Below are 22,121 nucleotides of genomic sequence, written 5' to 3' on the forward strand. Positions count from 1 at the left end.
ATACTCAGTAAATATGCTCCTGCCAGAACCTTTCACTGCTAGTCAACATCCCAAAGTCAGCAACCACAGTATTTTTGTGGTTTGCGCGGCACAAAGAAACCCTGTGTGACGCAATTATGGTTGGACTCGCTGTACCCTGGGACTGGCAGTACTCATGTGACTGGGCATGGTGCAACAACAGCAAATGTGCAAGAGGATTGTATCTGAACTGTACAACAACAATGGAATTCTTGGCACCGCTGCTGGCAGTGGGTGGGAACAAACTGGATTCTGGTTCTGGCACTTACCTCAGAATCCAGAACCGTGTTGTGGGCTGAGGGTCGATGAAGCAGGAACCCACCCAACCGTGCCCTTGTGCAGCTTCAAGATACAATGCACCACAGTGCCATGCACAAACAAACTGTTGGGCTGAGGCTCGATGGTAGCCTGGTCCAGGAAGCTCAGTCGGGTGTGCCAGTGCGTGTGCTTAATCTGGGATGACCAGCACTTGAAGAATAGGCACATGTCCCCAAGAACATTGAAAGTGTTTAATATTCAGGGCCACTGGAATTATGTGATTGTGCGGCTGCTGCGATTTTCGCATAATTACACACTTACTGCATTTGCCACATAATCCAGCATCTGCTGCATAATCTACAGATTTAAACAAAAAATGTTTGTTTATAGTTCCAATGGTACAAAAGTTACTAAAAATGCAGTGGTACATGTGGCTGCATAGTAGAAGTCCCTTTCTCTAGCTAATTGCTGTGTTTGGGTGTTAAACTGGATCTAATGAGTTGCAACTCATGCTCAGACAGTTTTGACAACTTTTAAAATGGAAAAATGATGTAGTAATACTATCCCAAAATGTGCAGCATAATGCCGCATAATTTGTCTTTTCTTGACTTATAGTTCACTAAACCCTCTTGCATAATTTGATCCTCCCCTGCCACATAATTTCAGTGGCCCAGAATATGACTAACTCCACCTCAACACCACACGGCGATAGAGGGGGGGGGGGCATAATCTTACCGAATAAAGTTAGAGCTTGTTAACTGCTGCAGAGTTACATTACACGTCATAAAACTTTGCTTCTCGTCATTCCTGACCGGAGTGGAGTGTATTCACAAGTGGATTTTCAGGAACACAATGTCAAGATATGCTTGCTATGATGTGGAGAGGACAAGCATGAGGCATAAAAACAACATTCGGAGGTTTCTGCAGCTCCTTTTTAAAGGAGTGTAGGGAGAAGGGGACTTAACACCCACCCCTGCATTTTAACTTCTGATGTCATAGCTCAGCTGTGTCTGAAAGCCCTATTGTCAGTTCAAATGCATTACTTTGTCCTCGTGCAATAAGGGTGTTGTCTCGCGCCTGATGCGGTTTGTTGTATCACTCCACTTTCTTGGGAGTGCTTGCATCGAAATCCACGAGGGACTGTTCCTCATTTGAAAAGTACATTGAATCATCGCACAAACTCCTGACTCATTAATTTTTAAGAGGCAGGAGGTACTCTGCACCCCCCCACCTCCCTTGTTCCCTCCACTAATGCAGGGGGGAGCACTGGGAGAGACTGCAGACCTCCAAACATGAGTGACAGCAGGCACATCGGTGTGCGCGTGCTCACACTTCTCACTAGTGGAGAAGTTACGACATGCCAGGTGAGTGTTGTAGGGGAAGGGAAATCCTTTAAAGAGTCATTTTCTTTCTAGATTTCCCTTTTTGAGACTCAGGAGCAGCAACATTGTCGTGGTGTCAACAGGGCTGTAAGTGGAAGCTTTTTCAATATTACACACAAGCCATAGTTGCTGCTTATTTATCTTATGCAACTAACAACCATTGACAAAGAAATAGTCCTGCCTTCTTGTAGGCATGATGTTACTTGTTGTATCATATATCTGGATGCAATGACAGAAACAGCAAACTACAATTCGGGCGTCAGATTTGTAGCTTGCGTACCCTTCCTTACATTAGCCACGCCCATTTGAGAGACCCCCCCCACTTTTTTCATCCCACTTAAAGCCCTGCATGTAAGGGATAACTTTGGGGGGAGCATGCGTGGCCCCCTGCACCCCTGTCTGCCCCCCACAATGCTGCCCACTAGCATCCAGGAAGCGAAACCTGTCACGCAGAACTCGTTACCACCCCACGCTGGGTGTCAGTCACGCTGCACCAGCAGCTGTAATCCACTGATAACACTCCTTTCAGGCCTTCCCTCGTTTGGAGGCAGAAAGTGTCGCGGAATCCATTTTGCAAGCCAGAAAGACTTTTCCGAGTCACAAAACATTATTTGTACTTGATCTGGCATGTGCCTTTGAGTTCGCAGAGCCTGCGATTCTGATGACGGCGGGCTTTACAACCACGAAAGCAGTATGTATGTCGTGCCCTAAATGTCCAATGAAGCATGAACGTCAATTCAGCAGCGAGCCACGGGTAGCAGAACTCTCATCGTGCACCCTTTGACCCATCACAGGGCTGCCCCTTGCCTCACGTTAAGCCCCTTAAAAGTCTTCTACTACCGAAGAGGTAACTGGATGGGCAAGAACATGTCAAAAGTGCTACTTTTGCTTCCTGTCTCTATGTTTATGACCACTGAAAGCAGGGGCAAGCCAGGGTGAACAACAGCACCCCGCCCCCCCCCATATCAGCAACTACCAATGGCTGCTCCAGACTGACATCCGTGGAAATAAAGGATTAAGCCAGAATGCTAGGTTTTTATAAAGTTTTTATAAAGTTTTGCTCAATACATTTTCATTTAAGATTCAACCTCTGACATCCTAAACACAGACCCAGACCCCAGGATGCAGTCACCAGATTTACCATTAGAACACTTCGCTCTCCTTTAGCGTAAACGATGCGTGTCAGCTATAAATGGACAAGGCACAAGGCGGCATCACATTCCTAGACATTGACACACTCGTTGCGATCACTTGGCGGAAATTATTAAGTTAGATGCTTGACTCGGCAAACCGCTGCCTCCATGGCTTGTTGCACAAGAAAGCAACACAGATTCCACTTCGGAAGGACGGCTCTGTGAGGGCTTCCAAATAGCTACTAACTGTGCAAACATTTCACAAGAAATGCCTTTCCTGTCTGCAGAGCCGAGGGGAATGTCTCCCACGTGCGGTCGGCCTCATAAATACAAGGGCATCTCTTATTTGGACTTCTGTGTCATTATACTGTGAGCAAAGCAGCAGAAGGCATTCCCAACAGCTTTTTACAAGGTGAGGGATCAGTGTCGGCAGCAGAACGCAGACTTACTAAGGACATTTTCAATATCAAATAGTTGCACAAACAATGAATTTCTGAAATATATGTAGCACAGGGGCGGCGCCTCCGCTAGGGCGGAGTAGAGTCGCCCCAGTGCTTTCTCGCAGTGCGAGAAGCAGAAACATAAAATGGTAATAATCTTTAGTTATTACCATTTTATGTTTGCAGGTGGGCAGGCTGCTCTGCTCTCCGTGTGCCCACTCCTGAGTGCCCAAAGGCTGTTTGGTCGGCCCTCTCGTGCCACCCAAACCTGTCATGCGCACTTTGCCCTTCTCCATGCAGGCTGCCATGCAGCCTGAATGGAGAACATGCCCACCCGATAAGCCCCTGGATGGGCGCAGTCCCGCCCAATCACAACACTGCATGCAGCGTTGAGATTGGCTTAGGGGAGGGAGCCTGTTTGCCTGCTTCCTGTTCCTGTCCGAGGCAGGAGAGCAGGAGCTGAGAAGACGCGGAATCCGGCGGAATCCGGCCACAAGGTAGGTTTAATTTTTTTTAAATTAAACTCCTCACCGCGTGACAGCCCCCGCGCCCACCTTTCCACCCACGACTGATATATGTATATATATATACACACGTACACACACACACACACACATACATACATATATGAACATTTATCAGGATTTATATAGCACATATATACCTGTGAGACTATGGAGCGCAGTACCTTATGGGAGATGTTGGGAAAGAATGGAAGATCATTCATAAATTATGGTTCCACCTTGTAAAGACTCTATTAATTATGCCGCAGTATTTGTGTGACTGCAGGTCAATATACATAAGATGTCCTTGTGAGTCGCTCTAAAGCAATGGCAATATATTATATTCTGGGTTCCATATTTGCTCTTTCATAAATAAGGTTTTGCGCGTCCATGCTCTAACTCAGAATGGTCCCAGTCCATGCTAAACTGGCTTTGTAATTCCCAGCCCGCTAAACTCCCATTCTTGGCTCATCACTCGCCTGCTTCCTTACCCCCCTTCCCAAACCCTACGTGTATGCTTCTGTTGACATAACGCGCCATCGCCTCTATGTCTAACCTAGATATGGAAGGCAAATAACACATAAAGGAGAGGATGTATGAACTTAGATCTGCCATAAAACCGTACAGAAGCACAGACAAATATCACATCCTCGCTTGCATGATTTACCATCGAACGACACATGCAACCACCATGGCTTCAATCGGATGAAAGCTCCACCACCTGAAACTCAATCCATAAAAGATCGAGCTGTAGCGCCAACCATGGCTTCAGCTGCGTCCAGACGTCCTCGTGGCAGTGTTCAAGGAAAGAATGGTGTGGAAAAAGATAAAACTTTGTAGCGGTGGCTGTGGCTAAATTTTTAAGTTGGACTTGGATAATACGTACTCGAACTTCCATCCAACCTGCTGCTAGTTAGTGACCTCCATGAGTTAAGTCTTCCCTTTTGTGTTCTGTGAATTTTTAGCTATTAATAATGTTTTAACTATATTTTCGACAGTAATCAATTGGATTTAATGGCTTTTTTATGTGTGTGGATTGTCCTGTGATATTTATTTTGTTTGTATTTAATGTATAAATGTGCTTTTAAGACTTACTGTCGAATGAAGCTTTTTGATTGATTGATAAAACTTTGTGCTTAAGATGCACTAGAAATGCACAGGACTGCAATCATTTTGTGCCATGCGGAATGCAAGCGAAAGCTGGTAATATAATGAATACATTTACCTACACTAAAGAACACGTTGTAGCACGCCATGCAGCCCAGGCGAAGCGGCTACAGACATTCTGCAACATGCAGACCTTGCCTGGCTTATTTTTCTCAATGCCAGTCAATAGCCTATTTCTAGATGTGCTGAGGCACCTGATGAGGTGGGAAGGTAGATCCATGAAGAGCATGCTACGGGCACTTAGTTTAGACCGGCCATATCTGTAATCACTGAAACTCTATGGAATTAGATAACATGCATTGGTTTCGCCTATGTAATGAATACAGAGCTGTTTTCATCAATAATCGTCGGGAAGAAGGAAAGAGCTGCCTGGTAGATAACGCAGGCTTGTAAAGGATGTGGTGCAGCGGCCAGAGCCGCTGACTGGAGGGCAAGGAATCCCGGTTCAAATCTAGGCCCTGGACAACATCCTGTAATTCTATGCAAATCGCTTCACCTCTCCAGGTGATAAATTGTTATACATATATGCTGCAATAGTAAAAGGCAAAACTTTATGAAGATATAGTCCCACCAAAGTGGATGTTAATAGTTTATTGGAGGCGGGAAACTGATGAGAGTGGCAGACTTGGAACAAGCATTGGTAACTGCAAGAAAATATGCTACATGCCAATAGAAATGGGAGGAAAGTGGCACGCACAGGAACCAATGAGAAGCCAGGAAGGAGAGGAGGTGGGATGCAAGTCCCTTTAAGTTTATATTAAAAACAAGCACAGCGCAACTGAGGCACAGACGAAACCTAAAAATGGGACAATAATGTGCAAGAGAAGAATTAAGCAGGGACTTGGGTTGGAATTTGTAGAAAGGACAAATTGTCATTAACAATCACCTGTATATTCATAATTGACTGTAGCCTAAGTTGCATGGATGATAAAGCAATGAAGCCAGAAATAACTGGGCAAGAGGTAATCCCTCACCAACATTCACCAAATGATAAGGGACCACTCGCCTGAAGGCAATGGTGAAGTTTCTCAGATACTGCAAAGCGGTACAAAGGAACAAAACATATTAATGCAACTGCAAAAACAAAAAAAGAGAAATTGGAAGATACGGCTGTACATGTTTTCCTAGACATATAGCCTGAAGCTGGCATTTAAGAAAAAAATAAGCTGAACCAATGATATAGGTATGTAATTTTGAAAAACGTTTAATAAAGAATAATACAAAAATAAAGGAGAACCAGCGGGTCAGCATAACCCAGAGTAAACTCAGCACAAAAAGCGACCCTCGGCAGGATTTTAGATGTTAATGGATGCATACGCTGTTTCAAGCCTGGATCCACTGCTACCATCAGGGCACTTTAAGCCACGACATGACTTGTGAAACTTCTGAAACAGAAACAACCACTCAGATTTCACTTATCTGCTTTATTTGTGCAATCTGCATACTTTTGGTTACTACAAATAAATCTGCATAACAGCATTATGAAATATCTCAAGTAATGCGCGTAAAGTCATGATTCATTGTTTACGAATGCTATGAAGAAATTAGATTAGACGAAACAAAACACATCCTTTACTGATGACAATTGCAGTTTTAACTCTGATTAAAGATGCACTTTTTCTCTCACTCATTCTTCATCCAAATCACTATTTTGTGCCACGGTGTACGGGTGACGTGCTGGAGATAGCGAGACCCACAAACATTGTCTGAACACCTTTCTAAATGCACATAAAAGAAATAAGGAACATGCATAGTAGTGCACGTGCTATTGCCGTCAGAGATGTACACACTACTTAAAGCAAGGATTTTCACAAGTCTCACTGCTATAGCAGTGCGTCACCAAAAAGGGCTTCCTCAAAACTGAAAAATGAAATGTTCTTAAAGAAACTTATGACAGGAGATTGATATATGGAAAATCAATATCTTTAGCTAACATCACAAAGAACCAGAAATGTATCAAAATTAAGCGGTGTGTTTTGAGGAATTATAATTCAAGAAAAAACGACAAAGATTAGCACTTTTTTTAAGTGAAAAAGATGTAGGTAGGTATTACCTACGAAATGCTGGCAAACAGACAAAGAAACACACCAGAAGACTATGCACAGTGACAGCCAAGATACCAGAGACTATTGTCACTGGTTAGAGAGGTGGCCTAGTGTCGAACTGGTGTATGAGTGTAGATTGACCCAACTGGTCTGGTCCAGAGTTAATCCACCTTCTTCAAGCATGAGACAGGCAGTGTATAATGTGTGCCAGTGTTTGGCACCTGCCTCCACTTTGGGGGGACTGGGATTTATTTTTCATCAGACCCAGAGCAGGAGAGAGGAATGGAGTAAAAGGAATGCAGTAAAAGGAAAGGAGGAATAAGAGAAAGGTAGAACAACAGTGGCAAAGAAAAAAGCAGGGATGAAAACACGTGCAAGATTGAGCTAGTGCCATTTAGACGTGAGGTGCACTTAAAACTGGGCAGCCTTGCTGTTCAGCAACACTGGCATTCTGCTACACTGGTGGTGGGCTCTTAAGAAAAACTTTTAGGCCTCAGCACTTATTTGAAAACGAAAGGGCTGAACCAGTTTAAGTCCTGTGGTAATACTACACTGGTGAATGGAGCACATGCGTTATGAGGCAGGAAAGGGCATCTTTGGTCTATTTTATGTTATCTGTTACATAATTTGTTCCAGAAGAAGTGTTTTCAGTACGGGCGGACCTGTCAATGGGTCACTCCTCACACGACTTCAGTGTCAAGGTTAATGTGGCATGCACCAGGTGGCTACCTTAGAGGTTGCCCACCTGGTTGCCCCAGTCTTTCCTGTGCTCTGGCTTGCAGCCACACGCTTGCAGTCTCCAAGACAGGAATCTGACCTCTTGCCAGGCAGTGTGAACCCTCCCAGGAGTAAGAAACAAAGACCTGGCCAGGAAAAAGGTGACACCTCCTCACTGAGAGGATGGCTAGTGAAGTGGCACATCAAGGCAGTGAGCTTCAGAGCATTCAGCACCTCTGATATGCACGCAGGCCGACTTCTAAAAGAAGAAGCTGCCCTCCTCCCTACCCCCAGGCACATCTGCAACCGGGGCAAGCAGGAAAATTAGATAGTCAGAGGGCATACACCCCCATGTGGCCAGCACACCCCTAGGGTGGGCTGCCTGGTCTGTACAGCCAAGGAAGGTTTATGCAATCTTAAGAAGTGGCAGAAAAGAGGATTCTGGGTAGTAAAGATAACCCCCACCCCAGGATGTGGTCACCTCAGGAATCGATTAGTCGCTGGGGCAAGAAGCCCATTGGCCACTTTAACCCACACCCCTAAATCTAAGATTTAAGGGACACCCCCAACACCAGACCCTCAGACCAGGGAAGACAGCAAGAAAGGACCTAGAAGAAAACCGAGTTTGCGACAATAGGAACTGCACAAACTAAAGGCGGGATACTCTGCACCGGTGGCAACACCAAAGGCAACTCCAGACTCCCTTGGACTAGTGGCACTAGTCCCCTGCAAACCGCAGGTAAAAAAGGCATCCCGGGACTAAAGGATCCCTGCCCATCGAGCCCTCCGAGAGATTGCCCAAAAGTAGATGGTACAGTGTATTGTGGGAAACGTAGTCCAGACCTCCAGCAAGTTTCAGAAAGCTACAGTTTTCCTCCATACGACAAAGTACTGAATTACTGACCTTACCGCTACCAAAGCTTGTTGGTGACCACCATGGTTACCACCCCTTTTACTCCATGCTGCATCAAGAGGGAACCCAGCAACACCTTTAACTGACCACGGCTGTGGCCCTGTTGTCAAAATTTTGCTTCCGCTGTAAATCCAGGCTCCCATTTCAGCACCATGGACAGCCAGGACATCTCTGCACCCGTGTCTTACGGGCCAGATAAAATAGAACTGACTGTTGTGGCTTGGCCCTGGAAACCACATCACCTTCACCCTCCATGGGTTCCACATAACTCGACCTGCAAGTGACCGATTGTCCCTAGTACCTTTTCTCCCAATGACCGTAATCGTAAAGCTTCAGCACTAAATTACACTGTTTTATGATTTGTTCTAAAATCCATAAGTCCGGTTATATGTATCCAATCTAATTCATTTTGGTGTCTAAAATATTATTAAAAACAGTTTTATTTTTATACATTTGTGCTCGGTTTGCCTTCCAGTCGAGTCAATTACTTATTGTCCATGTTGGTACTCTGAAACGCTTAACACATTTTCTTCTAGTAAAGCCTGACAGCTTTTACCACAATACAATTGCAATTACCAGGACTGAGCTATGGAATTATTATTCTAAATCCAGGGACCATCCATCTTTGGGGTATTGTGTTAGTATTACATGGTGAGGCCTAACCAGTATCAACACATAATACTCCCCTTTCTTACACAGGATCATTCTTCAGCTCTTCTTTGGGCAGCGCCACGACGATGTACTATTTGTGTTATAACCAGGTGTGCCCAACAGCTGTGGAATCCCCACGGCTCAGAAAGCTGTAAAACTTTTTAAGCATGCCCCCAGTCCTTGGCACACACATGGTGCTCATTTAGCAGGACAATAATGTAGGTCTGATTAAAGAGAAGCTATAGCATCATTTCAAAAATGACTTGTGTTCTGCTTCGCAAAGACCACAAACCTTTAAGTACCACTGTTGGAAAAAGGGGAGTTTATAGAGGTCTTCTTTAATCTGCTCCCAAGGGTGCCAGAATCATTTTATTCTTTGGACACTTGAGACGTGGTTGTTTTTAATTCTGCTATTAACAAAGCTCTTTGGTTTCACTACAATTGTATGTTACAAATACTTATAGTGGCTTACAACCATCCTCTTCATCCATTGGTTGTGTCAGTCACATTTTTCCTCCACCCACTACAGCATGCAGCCTGGGGCAGGGGGTCAGCAACACTGGCTAACTTCACCAAGGGATGCCATTCTGCCCTTCCACATGAAGCACACACGCACACTAAAAAGTAGTTTTCTTAAGTATCAGGGACTATTATGGAAAGATGTGCTATTTGAGAACAAAAAATAATACTTTTGCTTTATCCAATGTGTGTTTTTATGATTATGGAGGACTTGGTAGCTTTTCCAACAACAACGTTTTTCAAAAAGCATGACACCAGAAACAATCATTGACAAAGCCAAAAAGGCTGATGGCCAACACTAGCTCTTTTGGCTTTGCCGATGCATGTTTTTACACTAGTACAACCCTGTCAACCAAGCCACGGTGACAGATGCGCGAAGAGCTGGCCGTATCATAATTATTTGTGCATATTATTTGGCATGGGAAAGGGTGTTGTGGGTGTATGGGTAACACAATCCACAGGGACAACAACACGGTTACAGACTAGACTGCTAGAGAGGGAGGGGCATGGAATGGGCCCGCCGCAGCCAGCACCCAACTTATCCTGTTCCTCCTTTGCAGCGTCTCCCCATACATGATGTTGTTGTTGTGCCCTGGCTAGGAGCTTAGTAAGGCCCCTATAAGAGAATGCTGAGGCTGTTCCAAGGCCTGGCTGGGTTAGGAAAGCACTTATTTTGACATGACAACCGGACAGGTGTAGGGGTGGCCCACAAAGAACCCTACACGGAAAGCATACTACAGCTGGCCAGGGAACGCTTCGACCTGCACTGAGGCAGCCGGTGTCCCCTCTCTTCTCCAAGAATGGCTGTTGCTGTGCTGCGTTAGAGGTCTCCAATAATCCTTCTAACAATCCACCATGCCCCGTGAAGAGGGGTCATCTCTCTGAGCCCCCACAAATACCATACAAAGAAGGGTCATGGTACCCACTTAAATCATTGAAAAGCCCAGTCTCGCACATTTGATCTAGAGTCCGCAGAGCACTGCTAGGGAATGTATGGCCATACAAAAAAGCAAAAAGAATGAACTGTACACGGAATGCTGCTGTGCGGCACGGGGCGCCCACCCCCGGAAGGCTTGCACTGTACTTACTGTCACTAAGCAGATGCTGCTGCCTTGCCACCTGCCCCGGCCCGCAGCGGGCCCGGCGTAGCCGCCGCTGCAGGAGGTCCCCATGGCTGGGCGGACGGTCACTGCGCGCGCCCCGGGGATGCGGCCCCGCGGATGCCCATGCCCTATTATCCCCGGGCTTTGCCGAGGAGCCGCTGTAGAAGCAGCACGGGCTTCAGGTAGTAGGGCAGCAGCGTGGGGTTCTGGACGGCGCGCGGGGAGCGGCTTCCCATCGCTGCAGGTGCTGCTGAGACTGGTGCGGAGGGAGAGCGCACCACGGTGCAGCCTCCCCTCTCTGCAACACGCCTCCAGGTCCGGCCGGGGATTGGACCAGCCTTGACGCCTCTGCAGGGAAGGGGCGGGGAGCCGACAGGGCCCGCCTCCCGGGTGACGTCACACAAGAACAGGCGACAGACGGAGGAATGCAGGTGCCACCCGCGCTCCGATATTCGGAAGGGGGAGCTCGGGAGCCACTCGCCTGCTATGACGTCACTCGAAGGCAGGTTAGGGAAACGTCTAGGTCGCGCTGTGACGTCACATACAGTAAGGGGCAGAGAATGGCCCGGACCCCCCTCGAAGTCACTAGAGGGCAATTGCTGCCTTCCAGCGTTGTTTATGGGAACTGCATCCAGCAGCAAAGAAAAGGATCGCTCCGTTCAAGATCGGCAATGTGTGGTTAACAACAGTCCTGTCTTATACAATACATTTTGAATGTGTGGTTTTGTGACGATTTAGACCTGAAGTGGAATTTTGTTTGGAATCAGAGAGCTTACGTTACACATACTTTTTAAATATTTACAAAACAGTTTTGCATGATATTCCCTTGTATCCTCCACGATGATTCCCTCATAGCAGCGCTGCTGAATTATAGTGCTAAGACGCCTGCACGGCGCCATTCAGAGTGAGGACTGGGATAGTGCAACACATACTGCCTCGGGTTGACGCTTCTGCTGTGTTGTTTTCATGACTATGAAAATGTATTGAATTTCGTCTCTGCTTTCTGAACTGCACCCTGTATGTAGTTTGCAGTCGTTACCCTTGAGTGCTGCATGAGTCAGCCCCTCGGCAGGGAAAGCAGAGGAGTCCAGCGGGACTGAGAAGAGATTGCAAAATAAAGGAGAACGCCGTTACCTCATCGCGAGTCTGCTGAAGGCTGGTAGCACAGCAAAGGGCGAGTGAGGATAACACGGTGGTGGAAAGATAAAAGTGTCCTGGTGTGCACTTTCGCTCGTTGTATATTTATTTGTTCCTAGCAAGGGCGTAGCAGGTGCAGTGGCACCGGGTCCCAGGGCTATGAAATGTCGACAGCACCGCAATGGTGCCTTTAATTTGTTATCAAAATGGGATCGGTGGTGGTGAGGGGGTGGGGGGTATTTTCCTTACCTGAATTTGGAGTTCACTGACCCTTACTACACCATTGGCTGCTAGATTCAAAACCTGGGTTATTATCATTTAAAAAATAAACAAACAGGAACACCATGTAAAAAGTAATATGTATTTTACACAGGCAGAATGCATTACCACGTAATTATTTATTATGAGATGCTGTAAGACAACGTAAAAGAGCAGACATGCCAAACTTTAGAACAAGCATTGGCTAAACGAATTGGCATGGCTTTAATATGTTAACACCTGTAAACAGGGGCATGCACAAAAATTCAGTTCAGCACGCTGAAGCGGGACCTTGTTGCCTTTGCCAATATTTGGGGGGGAAGTGTGCAAAAAGGATTGTAGTGTAAAGTGTTTATGCAGTACCAAAACAGTAATAAAGACAAAACACAAGAAAAATCCGAAACCATCTTAGAAAAATAGAGAATATTTTAATAAATGAAATGACACCACAACAATCAAAATCCCAAAAGTAGAACCAGAGTTATACATTTTTAAAGTTTGTTTTTAAAAATAGCACTTCAAAAGCGTTAAACGCCAACCTCGCTCACCTGTTTGCTTGAGACTGGGGAAAGGTGTTTTTTAAGGTTGATCACAATGGGGCACTGGTCAGATACAAGGACCAGGTTTGGTGAAAAAGTTATTCTCACACTTTGACACATTTATGGAGCAGAAAGTCTTGAGCAGGGCAAAGTGTCCACCCAGCTTTTTCCAACTCAAATTAAGCATTATAGGCCAATAATGTATTCTAGTGTTTTCTAATGGAAGTAGCCAGACTTGCTACAGTGAAAATCGCTTTTGGCTTTTTCACTGTAAAGATATGTGGAACATTAACCCTTTACATGTCCAACTTTTAAATGCCATGCACCCTGCTTTATGAGCAAAATACCAACCTTACGAGTGACTTATTGATCTGTATAAGGAAGGGTTGGGTCTGTCAAAATTGTTTATTTTGATAGGTCGATCTGGCAGTTTTAAACTGTACTGCCAGGCTACAACAGTAGGCCTGGGTTTGGGTTGCTGTGCCAGTGCAGTGGGTGGCCCAATGGGTGCTGCAGTCCACTGGTGACATTTAACTTGCAGTCCCTGTGTTCACTTGGTACCATATACTAGGGACTTATAGGAAAGATAAATCTGCAATGCTGTGTTCACCTATTTCATTATGTTTAAAGGGGGAGCACAAGTACTTTGCCACTGCTTAACAAGGGTAAAAAGTGCTCAGAGCCTTATGGCCGGCAAACACAGTCAAAGCAAACATCTGGGGCAACACCATGCAAAAGATGGTCATTTCAAACATAGTCCCTCATGCCCTCTCATGGAAGCATTGCCTAGATGATGGAATAGTAAACAGCCAGTAGCATGCGGTGAAAGTAATACTCCTCCGGCGCAGCCACAACCAACTCTATATATATTGAACTTTTGATAACAAAAAGATGCAGACAGCAGGGTCTTTAGAAGGAGGCAGAGCACTGTCCCAGGCATTACTTCAGCCGCCACATAGGCTAGGGCCATTGCCATGGAGGAAACCAAGGAGTAATGGACAAGCATGTCAGGGTAACGAGGTGGCAGTGAAAGGAAAAAGAATAATAATGTGCAGGTATGTAAGGCCATGTGACAAACTAGTCATTAGCGGAGTAAGCTGAACTCACAAGGAGATCAAAACAACTGAGAGATGTTGCCAGGCACCTTCCCAGTGCCAATGTAAGTAAACAATCTTTTGCATCAGATGGGTCCTGCATTTTTCATCTTGGCCAATGACACCCACTTAATGTTTTTGTTTGTCACCTCATTGGAGCTTTATCATTGAAATAGATGCTTCTTTGGGGGGCTGGCTCTCACTTCCAAGATGGTGAACATAGGTAAACTACTTATTTAAGCAAAAGAGAGGGTTTGGGGCAAAGCACAACCGCACCTATCCCTAGTAGAATTATATAAAGATTTGGTGCTAGTGACCGGAGATCCAAAACCTCTAAATCTCCTGAAGCTCCACGCTTCAAATAACCATAACACAATCCAATGGTCCAGCACCCAAAATGCAACAAGTATTAAACATTTGTTATGACATAAGTAATTGTCGACAGATTATCTTCCATAAAAAAACATGGACTTTCAGCAGAGTTGTTTTTTTTCTTTTGATCCTTTATTCAGAAATTTTCTTTCAAACATGTTAAAACAGACCATAGCCAACGCGTTTCATCCTCGCGGACTTCTTCAGGGCTATAAACAATACATATATATTCATAAAATTAATATACATTATTTACAAAAGATTTTCTTTTTATAATACACTTTATACAATATAAACAATCATTACAACTTGTTATATAAAAATAAGTAAACCATGTTGTTTCAAGTTTCTTAATTCTTTCTAGCAAAACAATAATTCAACAATTCTTTTAACATGAGAAAATAAGGCAAGAGGCCTCAAATTTCATTCCTTCCTATTACCCATTTCTAGTTCATCTTATATAGGATCATAATCACTCTGCTGAATTCAAAGTTAAAAAAAGGAACAATTTTATACTATATTCCTAAGACATATCATTTATTTGCATTTCCGTATAAGCTTTACATGAATATTTTTAATCATACAGGAGCATCACAGAACCTTTAACTAATAATATAATAGTATCAATTCCATATCGCTTACCATTAATTAGTGACTTTGTTTTTCTGTGGTCTGTGCTCTACCGTTTAAAATTGCAGTATTCTTTTCTTTGCGATCTATTTTTTGTGTACTCTTACGGTATCTATCAAAGAAATCATATTATTTTTTGTAGTGCGAAAAACATATAGAGTTTGAGAGACATATTAGCCAAGATTAATGTTAAAAAAAGGGAATTTACGCTTTTTTTTGCATTGAAAATTTGGGTAAGGTTCACTTATCCATACCTGACGGAGTGATATGGCGATTAGATGATTCGGTTTCCTTTGTTTTCCTAGTTCGTTAGGTTAATCAATATCAGCCATCCCTCAATCAGTAGGTATCTATCTATTGAAATAAACAACATTGAGTGTGTGCCTACCCATGTCCATGGACATCACAGACTAGTATACATATGTCTCTTTTCTGTATTAAAACACATAACGGTTAGAGAGGTTTTTTTCTTATCTCATACACTCAACCTGTATATCATTTCCTCGAATAGATTGATTATTTATCTAAAGCGAGATAAGTTTGGGTTTCAGTCCCATGTCTTTATATGAGTGTAATTTAGGCATACTCATAATGGGGCTACCAGCTTAAAATAAGGCTATAAGGTTATACAGTGTATCTTCTTCATATTAGTAGGTTCAATCTAGTACCTACAAAATCCGGTGCAAATACAAACCCTCATTACTAAATAGGCATTTGTCCTCAATTTTATATCATACATATATTGGGGCTGCTAGATTAGGCAGTCTACCTGCTGTCCTATTAGCCCCCCACTAATCTCAAACAATTTCATTCTATGAATCCATAGACTTACTTGTCCGTTTCTGTTTGCCGGCATAATCGCGTGGCGTCAGTGTAGCGAATTGCAGTTTGATCGCCAAGTTTAAATACCCCGCTAAATTGGGATTCGAAACACCTGTGCAAATTACGACGCCTCACCCATTGTTTATTCCTAACCTTGGTCGCCATCTTTGAATGGTTATTTAATCATACGGTCTTAACGTTTTTACTCGAATTTATTTATATAGTCGTTTTAATTGTTCGTATTACGAACTCAGACGTTGTATTTCGATTACGCATATTAACAGCGCCTTTTTAATTTGCCATGGTAAGACATGTAATCATAATCGTATTGAGACGCCTCACCCATTGTTTATTGTCGCCATCTTCGAATGGTTTGTTAATCATACGTTTCATAACCTTTACATCTATTGATTACATAAAGGGTCTTAACGTTTTTGCTCAAATTTATTTATATAATCGTCTTAGTTGTTCGTATTACGAACTCAGACGTTGTATTTCAATTACGAAAACGTACCGCCATCTTGAAATGGGGGAGATTTTAATATGTTTTAGTATGTGTGAGAACTTCTCCTTTTAGAAATGCACATGCATATGCGCTATATATTCTTATTCACATGATTATGCATATTATCAACGTTATTTAGTTTACCCAGTTATATAGTATATTCTAATATGCTTTATAAAAGGCGTGCCGCCATTTTGGAACGGGAAGGTTTTAATATATGTAAAATCTTCTCGTTTCGTAAGCGCACATGTATAGGTGCTATATATTGATATTACGCATATTATCAGCGCTTTTTGTTTTACCATGGTAAGTTATATATTATTTCCTAATCATTTAATTTGCAAAACTTTGATATGGGGAACCTCCATTTGATAATTCCACATCGACATTTTATAGTGGAAGATTTATGTTTATATGGAAAGCACACCGCCATTTTGGATTGGGAAGTTTTTAGTATATATAAAATCTCCTCATTTTATAAATGCACATGCATAAGTGCTATACATTTATCTTTTTTTATATTATTGAGTTCTCCAGCTTTTTCTAATAATGGGTGAGTTTTATTAATTTGATTTCTAATCTTTTCAGGGTAGACACCGCTATTTTTGATTAAGAGGGTTTAATTTATTTCGGATTTTAACATTTACTCAAAAAGCACACATATTAGTACAATATGTGTAATATGCTCCCTTTATGAAAATTATTTAGTTCTCCCTTTCTCATTTTATTTAGTCGTGTAATATGTACTTATATCTCTTTGAGGGAGATTCAGTATTTGTGATCAATCTTTTATCATTATAGTTTCATTTCTGCCATCTTTGATTAGTAATCTTTTTAAATCGTTTGTGTAAACATCATAAATGGTTTTATTATATACAGTAGTCTAATTGTCACAGTACCTTATGGTATTATATCATCACGACATCATACAGTTAGTCTATGCACCTATTGATGTTATGTTGTTAGTAACATCCAATCTGCATATTGTACAAGGCGTTCAGGAAAGGCGTTCCGGATATTACCTAAATGATGCTTTTATTTACATTACACGCCACATGGAGAGTGACCGAATTTGTTTTATTCCAATCCTCTCCTAGGAGTAGCGCTATACCCCAGGTAGTTCTTAGCAATCTGTTTTGGGGAAATCATTAAGGTTCTAGGGGGCCAGTTTTTATTCATAACATACCCCTTATTTATTTATCAGTCATCACATAAAATTCAAAGAATGGAACTGTCCATCTGTGGTCATTCTAGAGCATACAGATTCACAAAAAATGATAAAGTTCATCATTTGTGTTTAGACCCAAAACTACTGATCTTAAGCGGCAAATCCAACCAGCCTCCGCTTTTCTTAGGATCATTTCTCTATTCCCACCTCTCTCTGGTATTTTTATATGTTCCAATGCATGAAACCATATATCTGTTTTCAATGGGTGACATTCGTGGATGTGTATGGCTACTGGATAGCGTTCATCTCTATTTTTTATAGCCCTTATATGTTCTTGGATCCTAATTTTCAAACTTCTGATACTACTGCCTATATATATTTTGTTACAGGCACAACCTAGGACATAAATTGTGTAAGTTGAATTACAATTAATAAATGTATTAATTGTATATCCTTTCTGTGTATTGTACTGGAAGTCTGTTTTTTTGTTGCATCCAAATTTACATATACTACACGATCCGCATGTAAAAAACCCTGATGGTTTATACGGCAGCCATGTGGTTGGTTTTATATCAGTACCCCTAATATAACTTGGACAGAGTATCTTTTTCAATGTTTCTCCCTTTTTATAAACCACTCTCGGTTTTTTGGATACGCTACCAGGAGGCATTTGTTCAGTGGCAATCAAGTGCCAATTTTTTCGCAAAATATTATAAATATGATCACTATAAGCATTATATTTGGTTATAAACAGAATTTCTTCAGATTTTACCCCTCTGTTTTCCTTTTGTTGGCTTGATATTAATGTAGTTTTGCGATCTATTTTTGTTGCCCTTGATTCTGCTTGATTCAGACATTTTTCTGCATATCCCCTATTCTGGAATTTATGTTTGATGTTTTTAATGCTTTTTTTGAAATTGCTTTCTTCACTACAAATCCGCCGCGCCCTAATCATTTCCCCAAAGGGTATGGCATTGATTGTAGACCTAGGGTGTGAGCTTTCAGCATGCAGAATACTATTGCATGCAGTTGGTTTTACAAACATTTTGCTTTGTATTCGATTATTTGCTACATACAGTTTTAAATCAAGAAAGTCAATTGAATCTCTTGAATAATTGATGGTCAGCTTCACATTGAATCTATTCTGATTAAGGTATTTGTGATAATCCAATAGTTCTTCTACCCCTCCATTCCATATTAGGAGCACATCGTCTATGTATCTCCCATAGAAAATGATATTATTGCTCCAATTTTTTGAGCCTGGGCCCCAGGCGTGCTCCGTCTCATACAAACCCATGAAAAGGTTTGCATAAGACGGAGCAAACCTGGATCCCATGGCTGTGCTTTGTCTCTGCAGAAACCATTTGTTGTTATGTAAAAAAGCATTCATACTGAGAATCATGCGAGTCATTTCAAGGAGCATAAGGGTATGCTCCAAGTGACAAGCATTTCGTTTGTATAGGAAATGTCTTAAAGCCTCCAATCCAACATCAGTTTTAATACATGTATACAGGCTTTCAACGTCTAAGGAGACAAATAGAAGATCACTACTGTCCCAGATAAAATCTTCCAGCTTACAGAGTACATCCCTACTATCCTTAAGATACGATGGCAGATTCTTAACAAAGGGTTGTAAAAACCCATCTACATATTCAGAGAGGTGCTCAGTTGGTCCCCCATTCCCCGAAATAATTGGTCTTCCCGGGGGAAATCCCTCCCCTCCTTTATGGATTTTCGGGAGAATGTAGATACATGGCTTTCTTGAATCCTGTGCTAGTAGATATTTATATTCTTTATCCGACAGAAGACATGATTCATGCCAGTCACGTAGACTAGCATTGATATTTTGTTCAATTAACTTGGTTGGATCTTCCTTTAATTGAGTATAACAATCACTGTTTCCCAATTGTCTGTCAATTTCGCCCAAGTAATCACATCTGTTCATCACCACAATATTTCCTCCCTTATCTGCTTCTCTTATAACTATCTCTGGATCTTCCCTTAATGATGTTAACAGTTCCCTTTCTCTTTTAGTTATGTTATATTTGTGCTTACAATAGGCATTGGTGGTATGTTTATCCTCCAACTGGTGTAACTGTTGCGTAACCTTATTGTAAAACTCATCTATAAAGGTGTCCTGTGCTCTAGGCGGTAGGAATCTTGATCTATCTTTCAAGCCACTATCTATTGAGGTGTCCTCAAAGATTTCTAGCATAATTGCAGTGTCCGTGATATCAATATTATCATCATCATTATCTAGGGTTGCCAAAAGATGTGTAGCATTCAGATCCGCAATAGTTAATGATGAAACATTTGGGTGATCAGACAATACATACATAGGTAAACTACTTAAAGCTTAACCCCCAACAAAACAGAGCTTTTGTTAACTTCACTCAACATCAAAGTAGATAACCCTAATTGGGCTGTGTTCATGGAACTCATGCCCTCCTCTTCCACTACCATTCGTAACTTAGGTATCTATATCAATTTGAAAGTGGGATTGGTGATGCGAGTCTCACTCTTCACCAAACAATGCCTTTTTCTGCCACTCCTTCAGAATGATTTCAGAGTCCCTCTGCTGAATGTCTCGATTCAGTGCAGCATACATTTTGGCAACTCTATCATCTTTGCCACGCCTAAGAAACTCCTCTCCCATAACCAACTATGACAAAAAGCAGCAGCACACCTGCCTAGTGGCCTAAACGAATCTGACTCCATTACATCGGTTTGAAGAAACTTTCACTGTCTGTCTGTCCATAACATGATTAGCTTCAAGTCTGTGATTACTGTCTTCAGAGCCACCTATTCTAACACACCAGAAGATTTACTCGGCACTGTCCTGCTGGGCTAGATGTTTTTGCTCAGATCAAATATTTCTTTTAAAGATCCTGACGATGTATGCTTCCATCTTGGAACACACAGTTTTTTCTGTCACCACCGCTGTTAGAAGTTGGTTTATTGGTAGGTGCAGGTAGATACCTACAGCTAGTAATAACACCACAGTCAGAAATAAGGTCCAATAAAGTCTCAAAAAATGAAACCTTGCTTAACCCTTGGTAGCTTGGCACACAATAAAAATCCAAGACCAATTTATAAAAAGAGGAAACATTTTTATATTTTAAATGACACCAAAATGACACAAATCCAATGTAGGGAACTGAAGAAATGAATTTCTAAAGATTAATTGTAAAAATGTGCTTTCTAGTGCTTAAAAGCATGAATCACCAACCGGGGACATCTGGTCGCGCTTGACCAGAACCAAGTCAAAGTTTCAGGCCAACCACGATGAAGCGCAGGTTGGATTGCATGTAGTCACTTTTTCGGTTCTTTTTCCCTTGATGTTGAGCAAGTCTCCTTGGCAAGCCAGGTTCCAGTTCGATGACAGCTGCCTGCTTCAGCACGATGTCTCAGTGATTACTGGAGGACTTGGTTCTCGCCGTCAATGGCAAATAGCTCCGCAGCTTTCAGCGGGGCAAACCTGGACTTCAGGCTGAGTCGTGGTTCAACGTAGCCAGCTTGACCCTTGTCATCAGGGTCGGTCAACTTCAGGGGCCTTTTGACAAAAGTTGTCCAAATGTTTCCAAACTTCTGGATCTTCTTCCAGGGTCTTTGATGGTTCCCAACACCAGCCCAGGGTCTAGAAGCTCTGTGTTTCCTCTTGGAGTTTTGGGACTGCAATTCCCACAATGCACCTGTTCAAATCCTTTAAAGGCCAGATGAAGCTGGTCAGCTGGGCTTGTCTTGGTTGAGTTGATGATGGTGACTTCTTGAAGCTCTTTTCTACCTGTTTCTTTCAGGACAGTGGTGTAACAATAGCCCCCACAGCCTCCATGGTGCTGGGTGGCCATGAGCTCCAAGGGGCCCACTCGGCACTGTGCACGGGCGGCGGGCCACTTGCCTGAGAACTCCAGGCTAGGTCTGGAGCATGGGGGGCCCCTCCATGTACTTTGCAGGGGGCCTCCTGAAAGTTCGTTACACCACTATTTCAGGGAGTCCACTCCTTAATCCTTTGAAGCACAGCAAAGTCCACCTTTTGTGAATCCCAGAGTGTGCTTTAGGTGCAGTCCTTCAGAGTGCAGGTCTCTTTTGGCGCAGACCAGCCATTCAGCCTTCCTTCCTTGATGTTTCCAAACAGGGATCAGCTTTGCTGGGCAGCTCTCCAATATTTATTTCAGTTTCTGGGCTAGCAAGAGGTGGGTGCAACCCTGATCAATGGGGTGCAGAGTGCCATCCTCTGTGATGACAACTTCCTTAAAAGTGTGCCATATTTTTTGTCCCAGAAACCACTTCTTAATAAAAATGAAAATTGAGAAAATCGCTCCTGGAGGTTAAGGTTTGGCTTATTCTACCCACAGTTGTGACTAACCTTTCACTACCCTCCCCTTGCAGCCCTTCTCCACATTTCAATTACAGGGGCTCCCATCTGGTTGGGGGTGCAGCAGGTGGGGGTGGGCCTGGTTCCTATCCTCACTGTCTTTCTCTCTTTGAAGACCAGTTTCACTATCCAGCCCCCTTCCTGTCTTGGCAGCAGCAGATCTCCTCCCCCCACACGGTCTCTTTTCCTCAGTCCAGGCCACTTCACACCTAATCAAGGGAGCTTGGCTCAGCCAGTCAAAGACTGGCCAATCGGCAGAGGCTGCTACAGGGCTGAATTTAGATGACGTTAGGAAAGCAGTCCTAAAACTACTTTCCTGCAATAGTTATATTAAATCAAACCATGGCAAGTATTAGATTTGTTGCAACTATT

At 42.9% G+C, this 22,121-nt stretch overlaps 1 protein-coding gene across 1 annotated transcript in view; it reads right to left on the minus strand.

The window, feature by feature from the left end:
* The window catches only part of TNFRSF21 (TNF receptor superfamily member 21), a 183,092-nt gene extending 171,938 nt beyond the window's left edge, over nt 1-11,154 (minus strand). The window contains exon 1 of the mRNA XM_085610577.1: nt 10,835-11,154. Coding sequence (XP_085466703.1) covers nt 10,835-10,918 — 84 coding nt within the window. The 5' untranslated portion in view covers nt 10,919-11,154. The remainder of the gene's footprint in view (nt 1-10,834) is intronic.
* Nucleotides 11,155-22,121: the final 10,967 nt, after the last annotated feature.

This window comes from Triturus cristatus, chromosome 6 (assembly GCF_964204655.1).
Source record: "Triturus cristatus chromosome 6, aTriCri1.1, whole genome shotgun sequence".
In the NCBI taxonomy this organism is placed as follows: Eukaryota; Metazoa; Chordata; class Amphibia; order Caudata; family Salamandridae; genus Triturus; species Triturus cristatus.